Below are 20,903 nucleotides of genomic sequence, written 5' to 3'. Positions count from 1 at the left end.
AAAGTTGTCCTAAAACCTAAAACCAAAATGCGTTCTCGTCTTAGGACAACTTTGATGAACTTTTTTGATCCACTTCAAATGTTGACTACTGTATTTTAAATATATTTTTAAAATCATGCAGGTTTGGAACGACGTGAGGGTGAGAAACTGATTTTTGAAAAAAAAAATATATATATATTTTTGGGTGAAGTACATAAGTTCTGTTTAAATTTCATGTTGACTTTTAACTTCAACCTGCAGTGCATTAAAGCTTTTTAGATGACAAGTTTGGGGGTTATAATGTTTTAAGATGTCAAATAAGCAATTCACACATTTTTAGAAGTCAGAAGCCAGTTTGAATAGCGTATTAAGACATTCACTGCATTATTGTGAACTCTTTTAAGGATTGTGACAAGGTTAAAACTTGAGCTGTAATTTCATTGTTTGTTGCCAAGTGTTGTTATCAAGCTGTCATTTTTTTTTCTGTGACTTCTGTTCTCGAATGTATTTTAGCTTTGGATTCTTTGCTTCATGTCAATCAGTGGCTTTCACAGTTTAGAGAGTTTGCATGGAGAACAGTCACAGATATTCTGAACACCATCATCATTGGAGAATTATAGTTTAGAAAAAATTCAAAAAGAAACTGACACGAAAGTGTGTTTTAACAATCTATTTAGAAACAGAACCAAAGCATAAACAATAAAAAAATGAATTGAATTCAAAAGTCACAGTTTAAGGGCATCCAGGACAGTATTAAAAATAAAAATAGTTGATATTGTCGCGTAAATAAAAAAAAATACAGAAAAACATACAAGCCTATTTTTTAATGAGATACACAATACATAAATATCTCACAATACCTCTGTTTTCCATTCAGGTTCTTAAACGTATAAAAAGCAGAGCTAAAACCACAAGTTCAACTTTTAATACATGACGGTGTATATATAAGTTTCTCTAATGCAAGTAGAGAAACAGCTCACCAATTATAATTGAATATTTTTTTACATCTCCCTACTGGTGGAATTATTTAGGAGCAGTCCAAGATATTGAGCAGTAACGTCAAAAAACTGTGGCCAAATGAGTTTTTATGGTTTTGTTTACTTGTCATATTCCCAAACAACATGTGACCGCAGATTTAATATTCCCTGGGTGTGATTTTTTTTCACCTTAAAGTTCTGTCGTTATTTAACCATACTGAAATCAGCTAAATATAGCCAAACCACATGCTGGAAGATTTATGTCACATAGAGCGGTGAGAACACATTCTAGGTTATAGTTGAGAGTGTGTTGTTTGCTATAAGAGTGTTGTTGTGTTATGTGTTTAATATCATTATATACCTTTAGACCAAAGCCGTCCCTAGAGTGTTCTCAGTGGCACTTGTACAACAACCTGTCTTGTGATTTACACATGTGACCGCAGATTTAATATTCCCTGGGTGTGACATGATTTGCAAAAATGTCTTCTGCCACAAGTAGTTCTCTACTCTTGAAGCACTTTAAGGAGTTAGTCAATGTTCAAAGACTGTCCAGCTGAATGTGATGGTTTGATCGTATTGTAATGGCCAAATTGCATGGTGTGTGCACGTCTTTGTAAGCTTCTATGTTCATGATGTTTTGTGTGAACCTGTGATTAATCTGTGGTCTGTTTTCAATAAACCACTTACTTAACCATTTATTCAGTGATTTTTCGTCTGAAGTTACAGAAATAATTGAACAATAAATGGATGATCTCATAATATCCTGTTCCGGAAAGAACAAAGAAATGTTTTAGGACCATTAAAGTTTTATTACAACTTATATAAATTTAAATTTGTGTTTATTTTTAAAGCACTTTTCTTCCCAAATTGTTGCTATAGTGTGAAAAAAAATCTCATTCTACGTACTTCAATGCAAAAATTTCCCTGCTTTTACATTTTAAAAAAATACTGTTTACAGTATTTAATATAGTAGTGGAAATAAGAATTCAAAATTAGAATAGAGTTTTTGAAAAACTAAGAATTTGGGGGGAAATGTGCTTAAATGTTTAAAAAAAAAAAAAAAGCAAAAATTCTTGGTATAAAACAATACGTTTTTTTTCTTTAAAATGTAGGCGAAATATGACCCGGATGTGTTTTTGCGCTATTCAACCAAACACACAATATCCATAATTCATTTGTTTGTTTTTGATTAAATTTGAACAGTTCCCTGTCGCAGAGAATTTGTGCTTTAAAGCTGTTCTCCATTCCCTGAATAGCAACACAATCTCTACATTGACATTTTCGTAAAATACACATTTGAGTTCAGTTCAATGTAACATGACATGCAGTTCATGCTGTGTGTGCTTTTGGAGCATTTTTAGGAGAGTACATGATGGTAGATTTTGGAAGAGACTGGTCTGTGGATGGATCAGAGGTCATTATTCTCATATGTGAGGGCCTGAACAACTGCAAACTATGAGAAGTTTTGCTCACAGCACAACGTGTTCTACATATCTTGGTGCTGCAGACGGACCTGTGAGTGCTGCTTTGTTATGCTGATTCTTCATTACCGATGGTTCTGTTGGTAGACTTCAAGCCCCTCATTTCCCAGGGTGCTTTGGCAGTAGAGTCGACCGTGCTATGATTTCAGCTCTGTTGGCCGGCTTCATTAAGCGAGCATAGAGACAAACGATGCTGGAAATAAGCCCGTTCTGTCTGGCTGTCCCTCGATGTAGCCGTGCTGAAAGAGAGATATTACTGGCTCTGGTTAAAGTCATCAAAAAGAAGGATGTTAAATTCAATTAAATGAAGGGGCGGAAATAAAAAGGGAAGTAATGTTATGAACAAGGGCTGTGCGTCCTTAATGAAAAGGGAATGATGCGAACACAAAAGATGTGGGACGTGTGAGGATGTTTAAAATAAGATGTAAATCTGGATCCATTTCACTTGAAAAGCTCTTTCCTGCATGCCAGGTTTTTCTCTGTGAATCTACATTTTTATTCTTTTGATGGGCCATCCAGGCTATTTTTCCTGTAGAAGAATCTGCAGGATATTAGACAAGCCCCATGGAGACGTATGGGCGGCTCACTGACTCCGATACGGAGGCAGAGCAGAATAAAACATGGACCCTGAGAGCTTTGCTCTGATCAGTTCCATCTGCTCCCATGGGATCAAACGATTCATCTGCGCACACACAGCATGAGTCTGTCAAAGGCTAACAAGAACCCTGCAGCTTCCTCATAAGAACCATCTTTAACCGTAACAAGGAATTTGAGTCATTTATGCCAACGGTACTTTAAAGAGCCAAAAACTATTGAAAATAAAGTGTGAAATAAAAAATGTACTATATTTAGTGGCCTGTCAAACAAGGAAGCACTAGAGAATAAGCATTTTTATGCCATGGATTCCCTCAGGATTTCCCTTTTTTTAATAATGGTTTTGAATTTAAGAGTAAAAAAAGATACATATGCTCAACAGCATAAATTAAAAAGTTGCTTAAGTGAATTTTAAAACCCCTGTTTAAACATAAACCTAAAAAATAGATTGTTAACATTCTTATCTGTGTTGTTATGGTGAACCAAAACATAAAACGTTTATCTTTTTCAGTAATTGAAATAAAGCTTATAAAAAAGTAAATCATTCAAATATAAATATAAAATAAAACTGAAATAAAAATAAATGAAAGCTATATAGGTATAAATATTTAAACACTAAATCTAATAAAAATGACAAAAGTAGATAACAAAATTACTAACAAGCTCAAATTAAAATGAAAACTAAAAACATACCATTCTAAATATGAATAAATACTATAGTATTACATAATGCTAAAATAACACTGATTCTTCTGTTTTTCATTTAAAAAGCACAGAACGGTTTTAAAACCTCTGAGGTATGACAATGTAATTTATGTACAAAATGGTAAAGTTTCTAATAATAATTTTACCAACACAGCTTTTTTTCCTCATACATCAAATACTAATAATATATCAGACATTCCCAAAGGGACCCATGGCAAATTAGCTGTCCAGCTTGGCCGTAAAACTAATGTCATGACGTAACAATTCTGCTTTTACATGGCTCTCTGGAATGCTTGAAACTGATTGGTCAATCTCATCATTCTGCTAATTTTTTCATAGAATGGCTACTAAACTGTACAATTGACCGTCCCCCCAGGACATGAATTTTCTAGATTCATGTCTCTCAATCTCTCTTTAAAACTGATCTCAAATGAACTGTTCTTTCATTCTTATACTCACCCACCAATCAGCATCCTCCTCTCCGAGCACCACCAGAACCTCACCCTCATTGAAGGTGAGCTCATCGTGATGATCCGCCACACAGTCATACATGGCTTTAACACGCTTCAGCTTCGACTTCATCTGAACACAAAAACAAAAACAAGAAATTGCAAAAACTATCATATGGCTTCTAAGTAATATAGGTTTTTGAATAATTTGTTATGGGAAACCACAAGTATGAGGAACATGTCAAGGAACGCCTGCATCACTCGATGTCTTTCCAACAGCCAAAGACAAACTAAACTAAATAACATTCCTCCAGCTCAGACCAGCATTAATTCCCAGGTGGATACAAACTGGTTTAAGCTGGTTTGCTGCTGGTAAATTGATTGATGTAAAACAGCTGGGAAAGGTGAAGTTAGAAGCAAAACACACAATGAGTGTGGATCATGTGACACAAAAGACTGGAGTAACAGGTGCTTAGAAAACAATAAAACATTGTAACACGGTGTGCATAAGAGACTATGACAAAAACATTCAAATAATGTACTGACCCAAATTGCTTTATACCCAAGTGAAGTATATATTTTGATTTCTCCTTCAGAAGAAACATCTGAGAACATTAAAACTCCTGAGCTATGAAAGAACAATGTGTGAGCAATATGATATTCATCTCTCTAGTTCATGCACTGCTCATGGTTTCCGTTCTCACCAGAGTTTTTCTGGGCAGTGGGTGAGGAGCAGTGTGGCAGGAGGAAGAGGAGCTGCCGTTAGTCTCCAGGCTGAAGGAGCGCGGGGAAGTGGGGGACAGGGCCGGGGCATGCCACCCGCCGCTGCTGATGGGCTGTGGGGTTTGGTACAGAAAGTGAGACAAGCTGCTCTCCCCATCTGCTCGAAAGCCTGCTGAGAGAGATTACAGCCACAACACATCGTAACAAAAACCATGAGCCGTGATAAGCAAAACAACTTAACTGGAAACAATATAGTGGAAAGATAACTGGACAGTTAAAGAATTACCTCGTTCTGGTAGCTCAGATAAGGAGTTGAGAGTGGACGTGGTGTATTTGGGAGAACCTGAGCTGAAACAGAAAGTCTTACAATCAGTATGTGTCACAATACGACACAATTTACTGTATTGCATTGTACTGTATTGTATATAAACAATGCAGTTTACTGTAAAAGTGTAATCATGACAGTGTAGCACAGTCATTTCTTTAGTAGATGGTTGATGTGTGTGTATATGTATATATATATGATGTATATAATGTATATAATGTGTGTGAATATATACACACATAGAAATAATTTTATTTACACAAATGTTTTGGGATCAATAAGAAATTTATACTATATGCTATATATATTCAGCAACTATGCATTAAATTGTTTAAAAGTAACAGTAAAGACAGTGTTACAAAAAACTTTCTGTTCATCAAAGAATCCTGAAAAAAGCATCAGTTTCTACAAAATATTAAGTAGCACAAGTATTTTCAACATTATTAATAATAATAAGATTCTTAAGCAGCAAATCAGCATATTATAATGATTTCTGAAGGATCATGTGACACTGAAGACTGGAGTAATGATGCTGAAAATTCAGCTTTGCCTTCACAGGAATAAATTACATTTTGAAATATAATACATTAGAAAACAATGTTGCAAGTTGTAATAATATATATCACAACATTATTCTTTTACTGTATTTGTAATCAAATTAAATAAAATCCAGCCAGTATAAGAGACTTTTTTTTTTAAACATTTTTAAAAAATCCTACATACCCCAAACTTTTGAACAGTAGTGTATATATTGTAACATTAATATTGATTATTTATGTTTAATATTTGCATTTTAATTCTGTTCCTTTACTTGCCAAAGGCAATTTTTACTCACAATTGGCAGTTTCTTAAGTACCTTGGCTAAATGATTATATTTGCCTGCTAATGCTTTTATTTTAAAACACTGTGAGAGGTCAGCATTTGTGGCTTCAAAAAGCACTTACACACACTTCTGGAAAGGTGAGTCTGGACCACCGAAGCTTCTCGGACCAGCAGGTACTCCATAATCTGTACACAAGAAAGTAAAAAAACATATTTATACAGCTTGTAAACATGACAATAAATTATGCATGCAGGGTTTTCACACCTATTGACCAGTGAACGGGAACCATCTGACATGCATCATTCCAGGTTTGTCACGTACCTGTTGGTCCCTGCCGTGTAGAGTGGGGGCTGGGGGGCATCTGAGGGGCGGGCTCAGAATAGGTGCGCTTGTGTCGGATGATAAGAGGGGGAGGAGGGGTTCGTTTCTTACTGCTGGTCACTTCATGGGACGTCCAGCCATCAGGTGAGCTCATAGGAGGGGGAGGAGGGGGGATGTTTGGAGCTGGAAAGGACATGAGGAGAGTAAACAAGACTGTAGAAGAGAAGAGCAGAGAAAAGAAGAGAAGTTTCCCACCTCTGACTCGAGGTGGCAGTGGCGGTGCGGGTGATGAAGGGGGTGGCGGAGGGGGACTGTCGAGGCTACGTGTCTGAGAGTTGGGACTGGCGTACACCTCCCTCCGGTTTTCTCCCCGGGCCATTGCCAGCCTCCGGCCCACGTTGAACAACCCCCCTCCGCTACTTCCTCCTCCACCGTGAGAGGCAGAGCTACTGTGATACAAGCTGAACGGCCGTCCTAAGCGCTCCTTCTTCACTGGGCCCATCTATAAAAATGGACCATCACTGTTACACATTGGACAATGAATTGCATGATAAAAAAATATCATTTGTTTTATGTATTATGCTTTAGCACTTTATGCAAGAATATTCTATTAAGTTATGGGTGGGTTAGTCTTCTTCTGTTGTTACCTTGTCATCTAAGTCATCGTCACTCTCATAAAGGTCATCTTGCCGGAGTCTCCACTCATACTCCACGTGCACGTGCATGTTGAACAGGTTGTTCTGTGATTGGTGGATCTGAACATGACACTTCATTACTTTGACATGTGGATCAGTGACTTTTTGACCAATTCCTTCTTACATGACTTCTAGGTGTTTGTATTATTGGATAATATATTTTTAAAGATCAGTATAAAAAAATTGAGATTGCTGGGGTATTTTTCATTTGTCTGCAGTAACACTCCTTGGAATACTTAAGTTTAAAGTTACAATTACTCTTATTTCTGTAATCTATGTCTGTAGGCCAAAAAAAGTTGAGATTGAAATGCGATACTCAATGAATGCTCAAATAAGCCTATGAAATATTTTAAGAGTATATCTACAAAAACTTTTTTTTTTTTTTCAAAAATTATGTAAACTACACTACTGGGGTCAGAGATTTGTATTCTTTATATGATACTTTTTTATTCTTTATACTTTATTTTTATTATTTATGTCATACTTTTATTCAGCAAAGACACATTAAATAAAAAGTGACAGTATGGACATTTAAAATTTAACAGAAGATATCTATTTTAAATAAGTGCTTTTTTTTTTAACTTTCAATTCTTTAAAGAATCCTGAAGGAAAACCAAGAATAACTTTCTCAGCATTAATCAAAACAATAAATGTTTCTTGAGCATTAATTCAGCATATTAGAATGATTTCTGAAAAACCATGTGACAATGAAGACTGGAGTAATGGCTGCTGAAAATTCAGCTTTGCCATTCACAGGAATAAATTACATTTTAAAATATATTTTTGATCTAATGAATGCAGCCTTGATGAGCATAAGAGACTTTCAAAAACATTACAAATCTAATAGACAAGTTTTGAATGGTAGTGTATGGTTTAGAAACACATTTTTCTAGCTATAGTAATTATAGCTATTTATATTATAAAATTGTGATTTCCATGCATGGAGATGTCATGAAACTATTAAAATCCCTATCAAAATTACTAACATTTATAGATTAAATATACTCTTTTCAGTCATGCTATCACCTTGTGAATGATTTTAAAAGAAATCCTTATCTATTAATCACAAGTGTCTGAAAAGCTATTGAAATGCATTGGCCAAAAGGTGTGGGAACCCCGCTTATAGAAAAAAAGACCATGACCTTGATGTAGCTGAATTATACAGCACTTTTGAACATTTGGTTCAATAAAAGTGAAATATACACTAGTTCACACCCACATGAATATCCTAGTAATAAAGACTTGCTTTAACAAGTTACTGCTGAAAAGCTCTTTGACTCACCAGCTCCTCACACAGCATGTGCTTCAGTCTGCGAGCCATGTCCAACCCCGTCTCTCCGTTATCATTCTCTATCACAGAACAGCAATAATCATCAGCACAATGATCATCCTGCTCTGTAATCAACTCCTGACGACTGAGCCAACAGCCAAACCAGCCAACAGAAGAACATAACGAGCCTCCTTCCTTTAACAATGACTAATAAGATGCTGACAAAACCCTATATGTGACCTTGGACCACAAAACCAGTCATACGGGTCAATTTTTCGAAATTGAGATTTATACATCATATACATCAAGCTGAACAAATAAGCTTTCCATTGATGTATGGTTTGCTATGATAGGACAACATTTGGCCGAGATACAACTATTTGAATATCTGGAATCTGAGGGTGCAAAAAAATCTAAATACTGAGAAAATCGCCTTTAAAGTTGTCCAAATGAAGTTCCTAGCAATGCATATTACTAATCAAAAATTAAGTTTTAATATATTTACAGTAGGAAATTTACAAAATATCTTCATGGAACATGATCTTTACTTAATGTCCTAATGATTTTTGACAAAAAAAAATTATAATTTTGACCCATACAGTGTATTTTTGGCTATTGCTACAAATATACCCCAGCGACTTAAGACTGGTTTTGTGGTCCAGGGTCACATATAGTATCAATTCATGTTAAAGCTGAAGTGTGTAATATTTTTGATGTTAAAAACTTCTCCTATTACAACAGAGACAACTTCAAATTAAAAACTGGACAAGTAAGCAAACACATTATTAAGCATGAAACAACTCAAAGCAAAAATGTCTTTGTGATATATTTATGGTAGGAAATTTACAAAATATCTTCATGGAACATGATCTTTACTTAATGTCCTAATGATTTTTGACAAAAAGAAATTATAATTTTGACCCATACAGTGTATTTTTGGCTATTGCTACAAATATACCCCAGCGACTTAAGACTGGTTTTGTGGTCCAGGGTCACATATAGTATAAAGCTGAAGTGTGTAATATTTTTGATGTTAAAAACTTCTCCTATTACAACAGAGACAACTTAAAATTAAAAACTGGACAAGTAAGCAAACACATTATTAAGCATGAAACAACTCAAAGCAAAAATGTCTTTGTGGTTTTAGGGTTTGAGGGTCCCGCTCACTGATATGAGTGTTGGCCTTGGCTCTGAGCAGAAGTTTAAGGCACTCGGTTTTATTGTGCTGACAGCAGTAATGCAAAGCAGTGTTCCCCTTCACAGTTTGAGCATCCAAATTATTACTGAAACAGGAAACAAGAAGAAAAGGCAGTTATGATATGTGAATCTGCTTAAGGCCACTTTCAGAATAACAATGCCATTGTTTTCTAACTGACCAGTTGTGGAACAAGAAGTCAGCCACATGAAGTGAAGTCCTGTCAGACAATAGGACGGCTAGGTGTAGTGCAGTTTCCCCCTTTTCCTGTCAAACATAATATGCAATTGTATGGCAAAAAGGTAATAAAAAGGAAATAGTAGGTAATATATTAATTTTCTGTCCCCATGTAAGGGATAGTACTTCATTTACTCACCCTCATGCCGTTCCAACCCTGTATGACTTTCTTTCTTTTGAGGAACATAAAAGAAGATATTTTGAAGAATGTTAATAATTAAAGAGTTTGGGTGGCCATTGACTTCCATTGTATGGATAAAAATACAGTGGAAGTCAATGGAAACAGAACTGTTTGGTTACCAACATCCTTCGAAATATCTTTTTTTTCTTCTTTTTTCTTTTTTTTTTGAGTTCCGCAGAAGAAAGTAAGTCATACAGGTTTGGAACGATATTGGGTAGAGTTAATTTTTAGGTGGACTATCTTTTTAAGCAGGAAATTTGTATCTGCTGACCTGTAGGGGACATGACAGTGGCAGGCTGAAGTCCATTCTCTCAGCGTAAAGCTGTAAGAGGCTGAAGACATCCCGACTGTGCACAGCGTCCTGCAGATATTTGCGTTTTGTTTCTAGTGAGCCGCCACTACGCTGTGCAAACTGCCACTCCATATACTTTGAGAGTATGAAATCCTTACGTATGGCCCTGAAAATAACACCAACTATTTTAATACGCTGCCTTTTATTGGTTATTAAAAATGGCAGAGGGAATTAACAGATGTCAATACCCAAAAATGTGTTTTTGTTTTTCATCCAGTGAAATTGTAAAAATTAACATCTCTGCCATGTCTACTAGCACATTACAAGCCACAGATGGTAAGAGACAGCATAACTGGAGCTCTCATTAGTGCAAATCTCCTCTCTTTTCAGCTTACAATGTTGGGCAGATGTGGGTTGAAACACTACAGAGACTGCCATTAGGAAAAAATCCAGCCCTGAGCTCTGAGACAGACAGACACCAGCAGATAACAGCTGTGAGAGCTCTTAAAGGGGCCACGCTCAAAGAGTACGCCTGAAGTCAACTCAGTTATGTTAATCAAAAAATATCCAAGGATTCTTGAACAAAAAACAGCTGTTATTTAGTTTTACATGACCATTTGCACCCTCTCTCTCTGATCCTTAAAGCTGCACAGGCTATTTTTTGCTGCTTTACCTTTTAGTATTACAACTACTGTTCAAAGGTTTGGAGCCAGTAAGATTTTTTTCTTGAAAGAAAGTAATACTTGCATTCCACAATTATGCATTAATTTGTTTAAACATTACAAAAGATATCTATTTCAAATAAATGCTGTATTTTTCACTGTTTTCAACACTGATAACTATAAGAAATGTTTCTTGAACACCAAATCAGCATATTAGAATGATTTCTGAAGTATCATGTGACACTGAAGACTGGAGTAATGGATGCTGAAAATATAGTGTTGAAATCAAAACAAGGAAAATCTTAATTTCCATGTTTAGTCCCTCTAAAACAATATTTTCCATACTGTCCAAATGTGTGTAGTTCTCCAACACGGGGTCAGGGTTGGTAGTGATGGTAGAATGAGAATCCGGAATAAACGTACAATGGAGTGACCTAAACATTTCCTCTTATATACCATCCCTAAAGAAGTTAGGTTATGAATATGAATGTTATTTCAGGGCTCTGTGCAAGAATCTAATAATAACGCTATTAATTTAGAGCAGCTAGTGAGAGTAATGTAAACAACCATACATAGCGACAGCGGGGTAAATCAAACTGTTCAGTTTGAAGGTTAAAGTAATTTGGATGTTCCTCAGCTTTCAAATTACTTTCATGAATGATCAATTTAAAACAAATTTAAAAGCTTTGCACCATCTGCAGACAGGTTAATTGTTTACAGACAGGTTACGGCCGGCCCAGTTGAGAAGAGTGCTCTTTTGTGGGGAAAAAAATCATGATTGAGAGGGAATTGAGTGGTACGAATGCTATGGGAAATGCTAAAGACACCGGGTGCTATGGGGACACAGAGACTCCAAGAGCTGAAACCATTTGGCTGCCATTTGAAGAGCTATTACAGGGCTGCTCATCACTCACATGTCACTCTCTGCTGACGGCTTCACAGAGAGACTGGGAAGATTGCCCTCCACAATTTCATTAAAACCTGAATTCCCCACATTTCTTGCCAACTAAGGAGCAAAAGAGAGAGAAAGAACCATAAATCTGCGGGTAGTGGTAAAGATCATAACAAATTGCTGATATTGTCATACTGTGAAAAACTCCCATTAAAGTAAAACCTGCTACAGTAAACAGTGCATGAATGAATTTTCCTCATCTGTTGAGCACTGTAGATCCTCACCAGCAATTCTGAAGTGCCTAGTTTGTCTAGAGAAAGCGACTGTATACGTGAATAATGTACACCCATTTCCCGATGGATCCCTGAGCACTCAATACACGTCAGGATTCCCAGGTTAATAGAGATCCAAGTCGGATCTGAAAGGAAAGAATATGAGGAAAACACATTATCAGCTGTTTGACAGTCAGAAACTGGGGTAAATGAAGGCAGGCTTATTAACAATAAATACAACCTGATTGACAAGATTACCCATTTTACATCCCTTATGTTTTTAGTATTGAAGTATAACTCATTTACATGCTACAAATAAAGTATGTAAAACAAAAAAAAGTTCAATATTTTACAACTAGTAACCAAATTAACAATAAATACAACCTGATTGACAAGATTACCCATTTTACATCCCTTATGTTTTTAGTATTGAAGTATAACTCATTTACATGCTACAAATAAAGTATGTAAAACAAAAAAAAGTTAGGGGTAGGGGGCCTCATAAAAAGTTACTGTAAGGTCAGATGTTATTGTTAAAAAAGCTAAATCTAAAAACTAAAACTACTAAAAATAGTTTTAGAACTGTTGACTTGGCTATTAAAGCTACTGTATATTAGCCATATTAAAGATATATTACAACTAAATGGAAAAAAAAACAAACCAATAAAAATTACAATAGCACATAATCACTAAACTATTAAAATACTAAAACTTAAACTAAAATCAAAATGAAAACTGAAAATATAAAAATAAAAGGTAATTCAAAATGTTAATAATTGCTATAATAACACTGGCCCAGTGTAAAAGAGCTCCAGTAATATTCAATGACACATACTCATGCTTTTTGCAAAGGAGACAAAAGGTGCAGCCGAGGAAATTCTGAACTCTCCAGTCAAAACATCAGCATTTCTTTGAGGAAACGTGCCAATAAATCCTGCAGGCCATTCACTCATGTTCACTCACTGGATTCTAATTTAATTAAACATGATTTATGCACAAGCATTGGAAAAAACAGCATGAACAGATGACCAGCTCAGGGTGCTAGATGGGGCCCATTTCCAAAGCAGCTGTTTGCTTAAACTGCTTAGTTTCCATTTCTAAACCTGCACTGTTAAAATAAATACGAAGAACTTTATCATATAAACACAGTCTGTGAGAATTGTTCATTCCCCTTGAATTTAGATTTTTGTGGCTAAAAGTTGACCAAACTCACTTTTTACTTTAGCTACATTTCATTTTTACAGTCTTCTGGAACAACATACTAAACCTATTAATGACTCACAATGTTATAACCACTGTACTAAACAAGAGTGTAATAAAATATTTAAGACTGGGGGAACTAAAATGTCACATTTTAAGCACTGGTAATTGAAAAATGCAGCTATTCTGAACATTCAGATTCTACCTATATAAAGTGCATGTCCAAAAATATTTGCGTTACTGTAAACACTTTCTTTTTGCACCTGGGGCCCCACAGTCGCAGCAAACGTTGTTTCCAGGCATGCGGCGAATATCCTCAGTGATGGCTCGTGTCAGATCCTCAACGCTGTTTTCCCCACTTGGCTTCCTCTCATCCAGAGCCACATTTAGAGCTTCCTGCTTACTGTTTGTGAGCACTGATATCCACCTGATATTTTTAGTAAGGTGCAAAAATAAATATAACCATTAGAGGGCGACAAGAAACTTCAGATCGAAATAACCTCAGTATTCCCAGGTGGCACCATGCATGAAAAAGTCATTTGTGACTAATAATGATCCTGCTCTAAGAGGTTACATCAGAGTTCATCAGCAGTTAATGAGAAGACGCCCTCAGTCACAGCTCAGGGAATTTTTGTAAACAGTGCAAGGCTTTGTGCAATTCTATTTAGTGAATAAGCTCTTGGATTCATTTGTAAAAAGGTGCGGTATAATGTGACTATCGATAATCTCTTCACTCGCTCCTCTTCAACTCTGACATTTAGCTGAAGATGGAAGCCTGGGCTGTGATCTGACATGGGAAGCACTTCAATCATTCTACAGATAGCCACATCAGAGGAAGAAATGTTACATGTTTTTCTTTCTCTCCAAGAAAGGAGGCTCTGTTACTTTGTCAAGATGGAAAGGTCAACTTGAGAGAGGTGTGTGTGCGCTGAAAATTTTACAAGCTTTTTCCTATCTGACGCCATCCACACATGTTCATCTGACAGTCACATGGGTGGACTGAGACTCAGACAGATCAGTGTATGGCAGAGTAAAAGCATTTCTCATTAAAGAGCCCATGAAATCAGAGTGACTGTTAGCTTTGAGATCATCTTTATGCAAGTGTATTTACTAAGCGGTGATAAAACTCACTTTTATATACACAAGCGTTCAAAAGTTTGGGGTTGGTATAAATTTATATTGTTTTTAAAAGAAGACTCTTGTGCTCACCAAGGCTGTGCTTATTTGATCAAAAATACTGTGATACTGTAATACTGTGAATAGTAATGCATTATTTAAAATATCTCTGTATTAATTCAAGACACATTTTGTGCATAGTTATAGATAAATGTAGTATAAAAAATTTGTTTGCGTTGCGTTTTATTGCTTGGATTTATAAGTAATTATGTTAAAATGACTCATCCAGGTACATAAATGCTTGAGTGGGTTCTCTAAGGTTGAAATATCAACACACCAAATAGGGCCATTTGAATAACATTTGTTGCTGTGAATAAACAATAGAAACACTTACGCCACACAATCAGATTCATCATCAGCCAGAAAATGGTAAGTACGATTATCTAAAAAAAAAAAAAAAACAACAACAACCCTCACTATTCCTTGCAAATTCACAATCCATCCTCAGCCGGCACCAGTTAACGTGTAATCAGCAAACAATCAGGAGAGATAAAACAGGTCTTTTTTTTTTTAAATACAAGTGGCAGGAAAGAACAAACAATTTGTGCTCTAATGTAAATACTGAATTTAAACAGTGCCCTGTTTTCAGAAAAACCTGCCTTTAGTTCAAGGACTCCAATGTATCGCAAAATATGTCATGATTGTTACATAACACAATAATGACACTAGAGACCTGAGGCCAGAATAATGCATGGATGCATGCAGATACAATTAAGCAGTTCTCTTCAACAAAAATAGCCTGAGGCTGGTATGCTTCAGCTTGACATGAAGATCCTGAAATCTACCTTCGATGGAGTTTATTTTCGATTATATCACATGGGACTGAGCTCTTGGTTGAGGAATGCTGAGAGAGTGCATGGCTAACTCACGTGAGATGAGGTCAAAGCATTTCTTGTCTTCCAGACTTGGTTTGACTTGGCAGGTGAGGAGATTCAGTTTAGCTGGTGATTTATTAGGCTGCAACAAAAGGATAGCACATCATCACTAACATATCATAACTAATCATAACATTAACTTATTTGTATTGTGTATCAGCATAGGTTTCAGCCATTGAAAATGCACATAACTAAACATCATGGAAGCATAAAATGTAAAATAATGAGATAAATATAAATAGTTAAATATGAATATTCATATATTTTAAATATATAAAAATGAATACAAATAAAATTATTAATAAAGAAACAAAGAAATATAAAAACCTCATGTGACACTAAAGATTTAAGTAATCCGTTTTCTGAAATTCAGCTTTTCCATCACAGAATTAAATTACATTTAAAATTGTATTTAAATAAAAAACAATACACTACTATTTTAGTATATTACTGTTTTTATTGTATATTGATCAAATAAATGTAGCCTTAGTGAGCAAATATTTTTATATATACTTTATAAACATTATAAATCTTATAACACTAAACGTTAGAACTGTAGTGTACACATAAAACATTTTAAAAATCACAAAACTGAGCAAACTATTCATAAAGTCCAATGTGTCATATTCAGTATCCAAACAATTTTACAAAATTAAAGGGGTCATATGATGTTGCTAAAAAGAACATTATTTTGTGTATTTGGTGCAATGAAATGGTGACGTAGACATGTGGGGCGTGTTAGAACGAGCCGTTTTAGGAGGGCGTGGACGAGTCTTAACTTTTATAAAGAATATCTCTTTGGGTTTGAGACTTCAGTATTTGCAACTTTAGGGATCTTATCTATTCACGAACAGCTTGTAACACTCCAAAGAGAAAGGAAAACTTGAAATCGCATCATATGACCCCTTTAAAAATGACAGATCCACACATTACAATACTACAATTCTAGGTGTGAAATGCCATTTTAAGGTGCATTGTTTGATATCATATGCATGTTTTTGACAACAAAAATTTCCTAATTGGTCTGCATAGACCTTACAGACATTTGTGAGAAAATCATTCATTTTCATTTGGTAAACTAAAAACCTGAAGAGTACTTTACTAATGTTATACCATGTTTTACCGTGGCAATATAGCCTGCACTGTAGAACTGAACATGTATCCAGGAAGCATTTACATTTTATCACAGAAACCAGCAGAAGAAAAAAATGCTTACTGCTGGATTTACCGAGAGCGATGTGAGTACTCACAGTTCCATGAGCGATGGTAAGATAGCAGTTCTGCACGGTACATTTCCTCTTCTGCCACATCTTCCTCAACCTATCAGAGAAATGAGATTACGGCACAGCATCCACATCACATTCTCCTCAATCAACACAAAGCTATATAGTGAATGCATGTGCGTAACTCCCAGCACAGCGTGTCCTACAGCACATGAATAATTTGAAACGAAGGGCTACCAGAGCACTTCCGAAAGGATTTATCAGGGAAATCTTAATGAATGAGTGGATTATACTTCATGTTTGAAGAATGCAGGATCTGGGAACAGAACTCTGATAATATCACAACCATTCGCTACAACATTCATTCATTTACCCATCACTCCTCTTGTAGAGGTAGCCTGATTTCTCTGAGCCATATTGCTTGTTGCCTTGAAGCTGATGCATGCTGTACACAGTCTGTCTGCTTAGGGAATCCTGCACAACAGAAACATAAACAGGAATGTTTTGCTTTGTTAATTTTCATTGCCTCTATGCATGGGATATTGCACAAATAGTTCCTGTATCATTTAATTTCGTTTTTGTTCTTGGGAACAAAAATGTTCCCACTGCTCGTTTTCATAGAATGAACGTTGATGAAAACCAGGGGGTTTCAGCTCCAAAAATGACAACACAAAAATACCATAAAATTAGTCCATATAACTAGATATGATAGGTCACAGTTCACTTTCATTCTACAAAAAAGAGCAGTGTGAACATTGTGTGAAAAAGTCATACAGGCTTAGACAGAGATGAGGGGGATTAAATGATGATCGAAGTTTGTAAAAGTAAAGTCTAAACTTCTCAAGCTGAGGAGAAAGTCACACAAACTTCACATCATTCATGCAGAGAGAGGTGCTAAAACTAAGAGGAAGTACCCACTCACACTTATGACGAAAGTCAATACATGCAGGAAATGCATGACAGATGAATGTCACTCATGCAATGAGTTTAAATTAAATAAAAAAAGTAATATTTCAGGTTAAATAATATTAACAGGACATAATTTCAAACCATACCTGAAATTTTGTAAAAAAAAACAAACAAACAAAAAAAAACAGTTATATAATTACAACGGTAAACTAAAGGGTAAATTGTACAAAATTAATAGTGTAACAGTCGACAACATGCTGTTGACAGCTTAACATATGTTTAACCCGAAATATTCCAAATATCAACAGCTTTCAGAAAACCAAAACGTTATAATCGGATATGAATTTTGCAGCAGAGTCTGACAGCAAAAAGGTACATTCTTAGTGATAATATCACAAGCTAAATTTTTTCAACTATAGTGGGAAATATGAGGTGACAGTTCACATGCAAGTGTTTATGGTTAATTACAGCAGTTTGATAACATCACATGCTAATTTAAAAAAAAAAAATCTTGACTTACTCTCCTGGACTGCTATTTTGTCAGTGAAGCATTTAGAAAAACAATTATATTAATAGCTGCTCTTCACATTCATTCCAGTCAAATTTTATTTTTTTTTATTATTGTAGAAGATGCTTGACAATAAAAAATATACATTGATCCCCCTCCACCATAATCCCATTAAATACTTGAATAGGACTAACAAATTACTCCTTAAGACCCTGACTATTTATTACCCTGACAAATAATATATACCACCATGCACTGCAACATAAAATGTTATTGATTTTCCTGGAGTGAATCAATAGGGGTGGGTGAACTCTGAGACAGGAAAAACAGAGCATAGCAGTGGGTTAAACATACCGCAGTCCTATACAATACACAACTGAACACAGAGACACTGGGAAATAGTCCTTGTGACAACTTGCCCCAGTCTACACCAGTGGTTCCCAACCCTGGTCCTGGAGGCACCCCAACACTGCACATTTTGCATGTCTCCTTTCTCTGACACACCAGTTTCAGGTCATGGAGTCTCTACTAATGAGCTGATGACCTGAATCAGGTGTGTTTGATTAAGGAGACACGCAAAATGTGCAGTGTCGGGGTGCCTCCAGGACCAGGGTTGGGAACCTCTGGTCTACACTATACATATAAGCCTTCAATTACAGTAAACCTTACAATGCAAGATCATATACAAAGGAAGTGTTAGAAAAACCTGTTTAGAATTTGTAAACTGAACAACTGGGAGTGTAATAGGTGAAAGCATGCATGAAAAATTTGTGCGAATTCCAAAGCAGGAAAAATTCCTGTTCCAGTGGAACAGGAATGAGGTGCAAATAGAGTGTCATTCTTTACCTCTTTGAATTCAGGCTGCAGAGCCGGTCTGAGCTGATCTCTGAGAGAACAGAGCTGTCTCTTCTCATCATCCTGCTTATGTTTGATCTATATAAACACACACACACACACACACACACACTTAAATTCCTCCAAACACATCCTACACATCCTCTCCTCCTTGTACATTCCTTCAGCCTTGTTTTTCTAAGTGTGATTACTTAGGCTTTGGGTAAGACAATGGCCCTTTCATTAAGTTGTCTGTTACTCACAACTTCACTGCAGCTGAAAAAAGCCATAATCAGCCATATTATGCAGCTTTATCAGCCATAAATTTACAGTTACCAGCTGCTTACAGCGCTGATTTTTCTCTGATTGTGTCAGTGTGAGGCAGAGCGGCGGAGGCTGGTAACCTTGATGCGCTGTGATCAAAGCAAACAAAAATGGTCTAGAGTGAAAATCTGGGATGTTAACTAGAAGCATCTACATTTTTACCATCAAGAAAATGTGGTTCTGGTTGATTTCTAGCAGCGTTAATTTAGAATTATTTATATAATATTATAGTATTTATTTATATTTTTAATTAGCTTTTATTTTATTAAAATAAAAATATATATATTTTATATTTTTAGTTATGTGATTTATTTATTTAAATATTCTTATTCCGGTTTATTTTTTTATTTCAGTTTTAGTTTAGTTTTTATTTAGGTTTTTCATCTAGTATTTATTTTTTATTTCAGCTTTATTTCAATTAACAAAAATGTTGTAATAGTTTTAGTTAACAAAACTTGGATGCTTGTCAGCTGGTTGTGCTAGGAGATCAGCAGATTAACCAACTAAACCAGACCAAGAATCCAAATAGACCAGCTTAATCCACATTAGGATGTATAAAGAAGGGTTTTTTTAGCAGGATTCAATTTTATATCTAAGATTCTGGGTTTGTTAAGTAAAAACCACTAATACTGCAATGTGAGTCACTTGGCCAGCTTGGTTACATCACTGTGGGTGTACACATATTAATACGATCGACCTAACTATTTTTAGCCTACAAACTATTGATCTGGGCTGACTATACAAAGCACGTAGAAGGAGAAGGAACATTGAGAATGCACTGTGTTAGCTTGAGGGATGATGGGATGCCATAAAGACGCAGAGCAATTGCCCAAAAGTCATTCGCTGCTCAGCATGAGCAATCTACTCACTGAGATTGAGATATATTTGGCTGAGAATGAACAAAGGATGTGAAGGATCCTCAGTACTTTTCAATTTAAAAATAAAGACCTTGCTTATGAGATGGTATATGAAGAAATATTAATACACCGGGAATCTATATGATAGCATGGACTGAGTGATTGGGGCCAATGTCATGCTCCTCCTGAGCTTCATTGTTGCAAACTGAGATGTGTTCTGAATACCGATTAGCCGCTCCACCACATGACCATGCCACCCATAAACACACACACATACACACACAGGGCTGATCCTGTTTGTCTGAATGGATTTTGAGTATACAGGGCCTAATCTATCAAATCACTTGACAGATGATATACAGGTTATCTGTCTGAATTATTTAAAGCCAGTTTGGATTTCAACACCTTTTTATGCATTCTGACCTTTCCTCGAGTAAGCCGTTACTCCCTAATTAATGAAAAACGCTCTGCATTTACAATTTAAATGTAAGTTTTGTACAATTATGCTAAATTTAAAAGCTAAAGAACTGTCAAGTGATAAAGATTAAGACAGTTCTTCCCTATTTCAAACGATAGATAGACAGACAGACAGACAGACAGACAGATAGATAGATAGATAGATAGATAGGAAATGTTAGAAATATTAGATAGAATGGAAGCTTAAAAATATTGGCTTAAAAACATTGTTAAAGGGTTAGTTCACCCAAAAATGAAACTTCTGTCATTAATTACTCACTCTCATGTCGTTCTAAACCCGTAAGATCTCCATTCATCTTCAGAACACAAATTAAGATATTTTTTATGCATTCTGACAGCTCTCTGACCCTCCCATAGACAGCAATGTAATTACCACAATCAAGGTCCATAAACGTAGCAAGGAAATCGGTAAAATAATCCATGTGACATCAGGGGTTCAACCGTAAT

General features: G+C 35.7%; 1 protein-coding gene across 1 annotated transcript in view; it reads right to left on the bottom strand.

The window, feature by feature from the left end:
* Positions 1-1,930: 1,930 nt before the first annotated feature.
* The window catches only part of unm_sa1614 (un-named sa1614), a 47,819-nt gene continuing 28,846 nt past the window's right edge, over positions 1,931-20,903 (bottom strand). Inside the window, exons 9-29 of the mRNA XM_016537870.1 lie at positions 18,811-18,897; positions 17,977-17,988; positions 16,921-17,021; positions 16,575-16,644; positions 15,319-15,406; positions 14,784-14,832; positions 13,537-13,700; positions 12,086-12,219; positions 11,824-11,915; positions 10,227-10,413; positions 9,719-9,804; positions 9,510-9,625; positions 8,355-8,422; positions 7,025-7,132; positions 6,633-6,879; positions 6,378-6,560; positions 6,178-6,241; positions 5,195-5,256; positions 4,890-5,080; positions 4,196-4,318; positions 1,931-2,676 (exon numbers count right to left, since the gene is read on the bottom strand). Of these exons, the coding sequence (XP_016393356.1) occupies positions 2,605-2,676; positions 4,196-4,318; positions 4,890-5,080; positions 5,195-5,256; positions 6,178-6,241; positions 6,378-6,560; positions 6,633-6,879; positions 7,025-7,132; positions 8,355-8,422; positions 9,510-9,625; positions 9,719-9,804; positions 10,227-10,413; positions 11,824-11,915; positions 12,086-12,219; positions 13,537-13,700; positions 14,784-14,832; positions 15,319-15,406; positions 16,575-16,644; positions 16,921-17,021; positions 17,977-17,988; positions 18,811-18,897 (2,304 nt within the window). The 3' untranslated portion in view covers positions 1,931-2,604. The remainder of the gene's footprint in view (positions 2,677-4,195; positions 4,319-4,889; positions 5,081-5,194; positions 5,257-6,177; positions 6,242-6,377; positions 6,561-6,632; positions 6,880-7,024; positions 7,133-8,354; positions 8,423-9,509; positions 9,626-9,718; positions 9,805-10,226; positions 10,414-11,823; positions 11,916-12,085; positions 12,220-13,536; positions 13,701-14,783; positions 14,833-15,318; positions 15,407-16,574; positions 16,645-16,920; positions 17,022-17,976; positions 17,989-18,810; positions 18,898-20,903) is intronic.

This window comes from Sinocyclocheilus rhinocerous, unplaced genomic scaffold, assembly GCF_001515625.1.
Source record: "Sinocyclocheilus rhinocerous isolate Xijiao unplaced genomic scaffold, SAMN03320098_v1.1 scaffold576, whole genome shotgun sequence".
NCBI lineage: Eukaryota > Metazoa > Chordata > Actinopteri > Cypriniformes > Cyprinidae > Sinocyclocheilus > Sinocyclocheilus rhinocerous.
The sequence above is the reverse complement of the archived record's forward strand: the minus strand, read 5'-3'. Positions and strand labels throughout refer to the sequence as shown.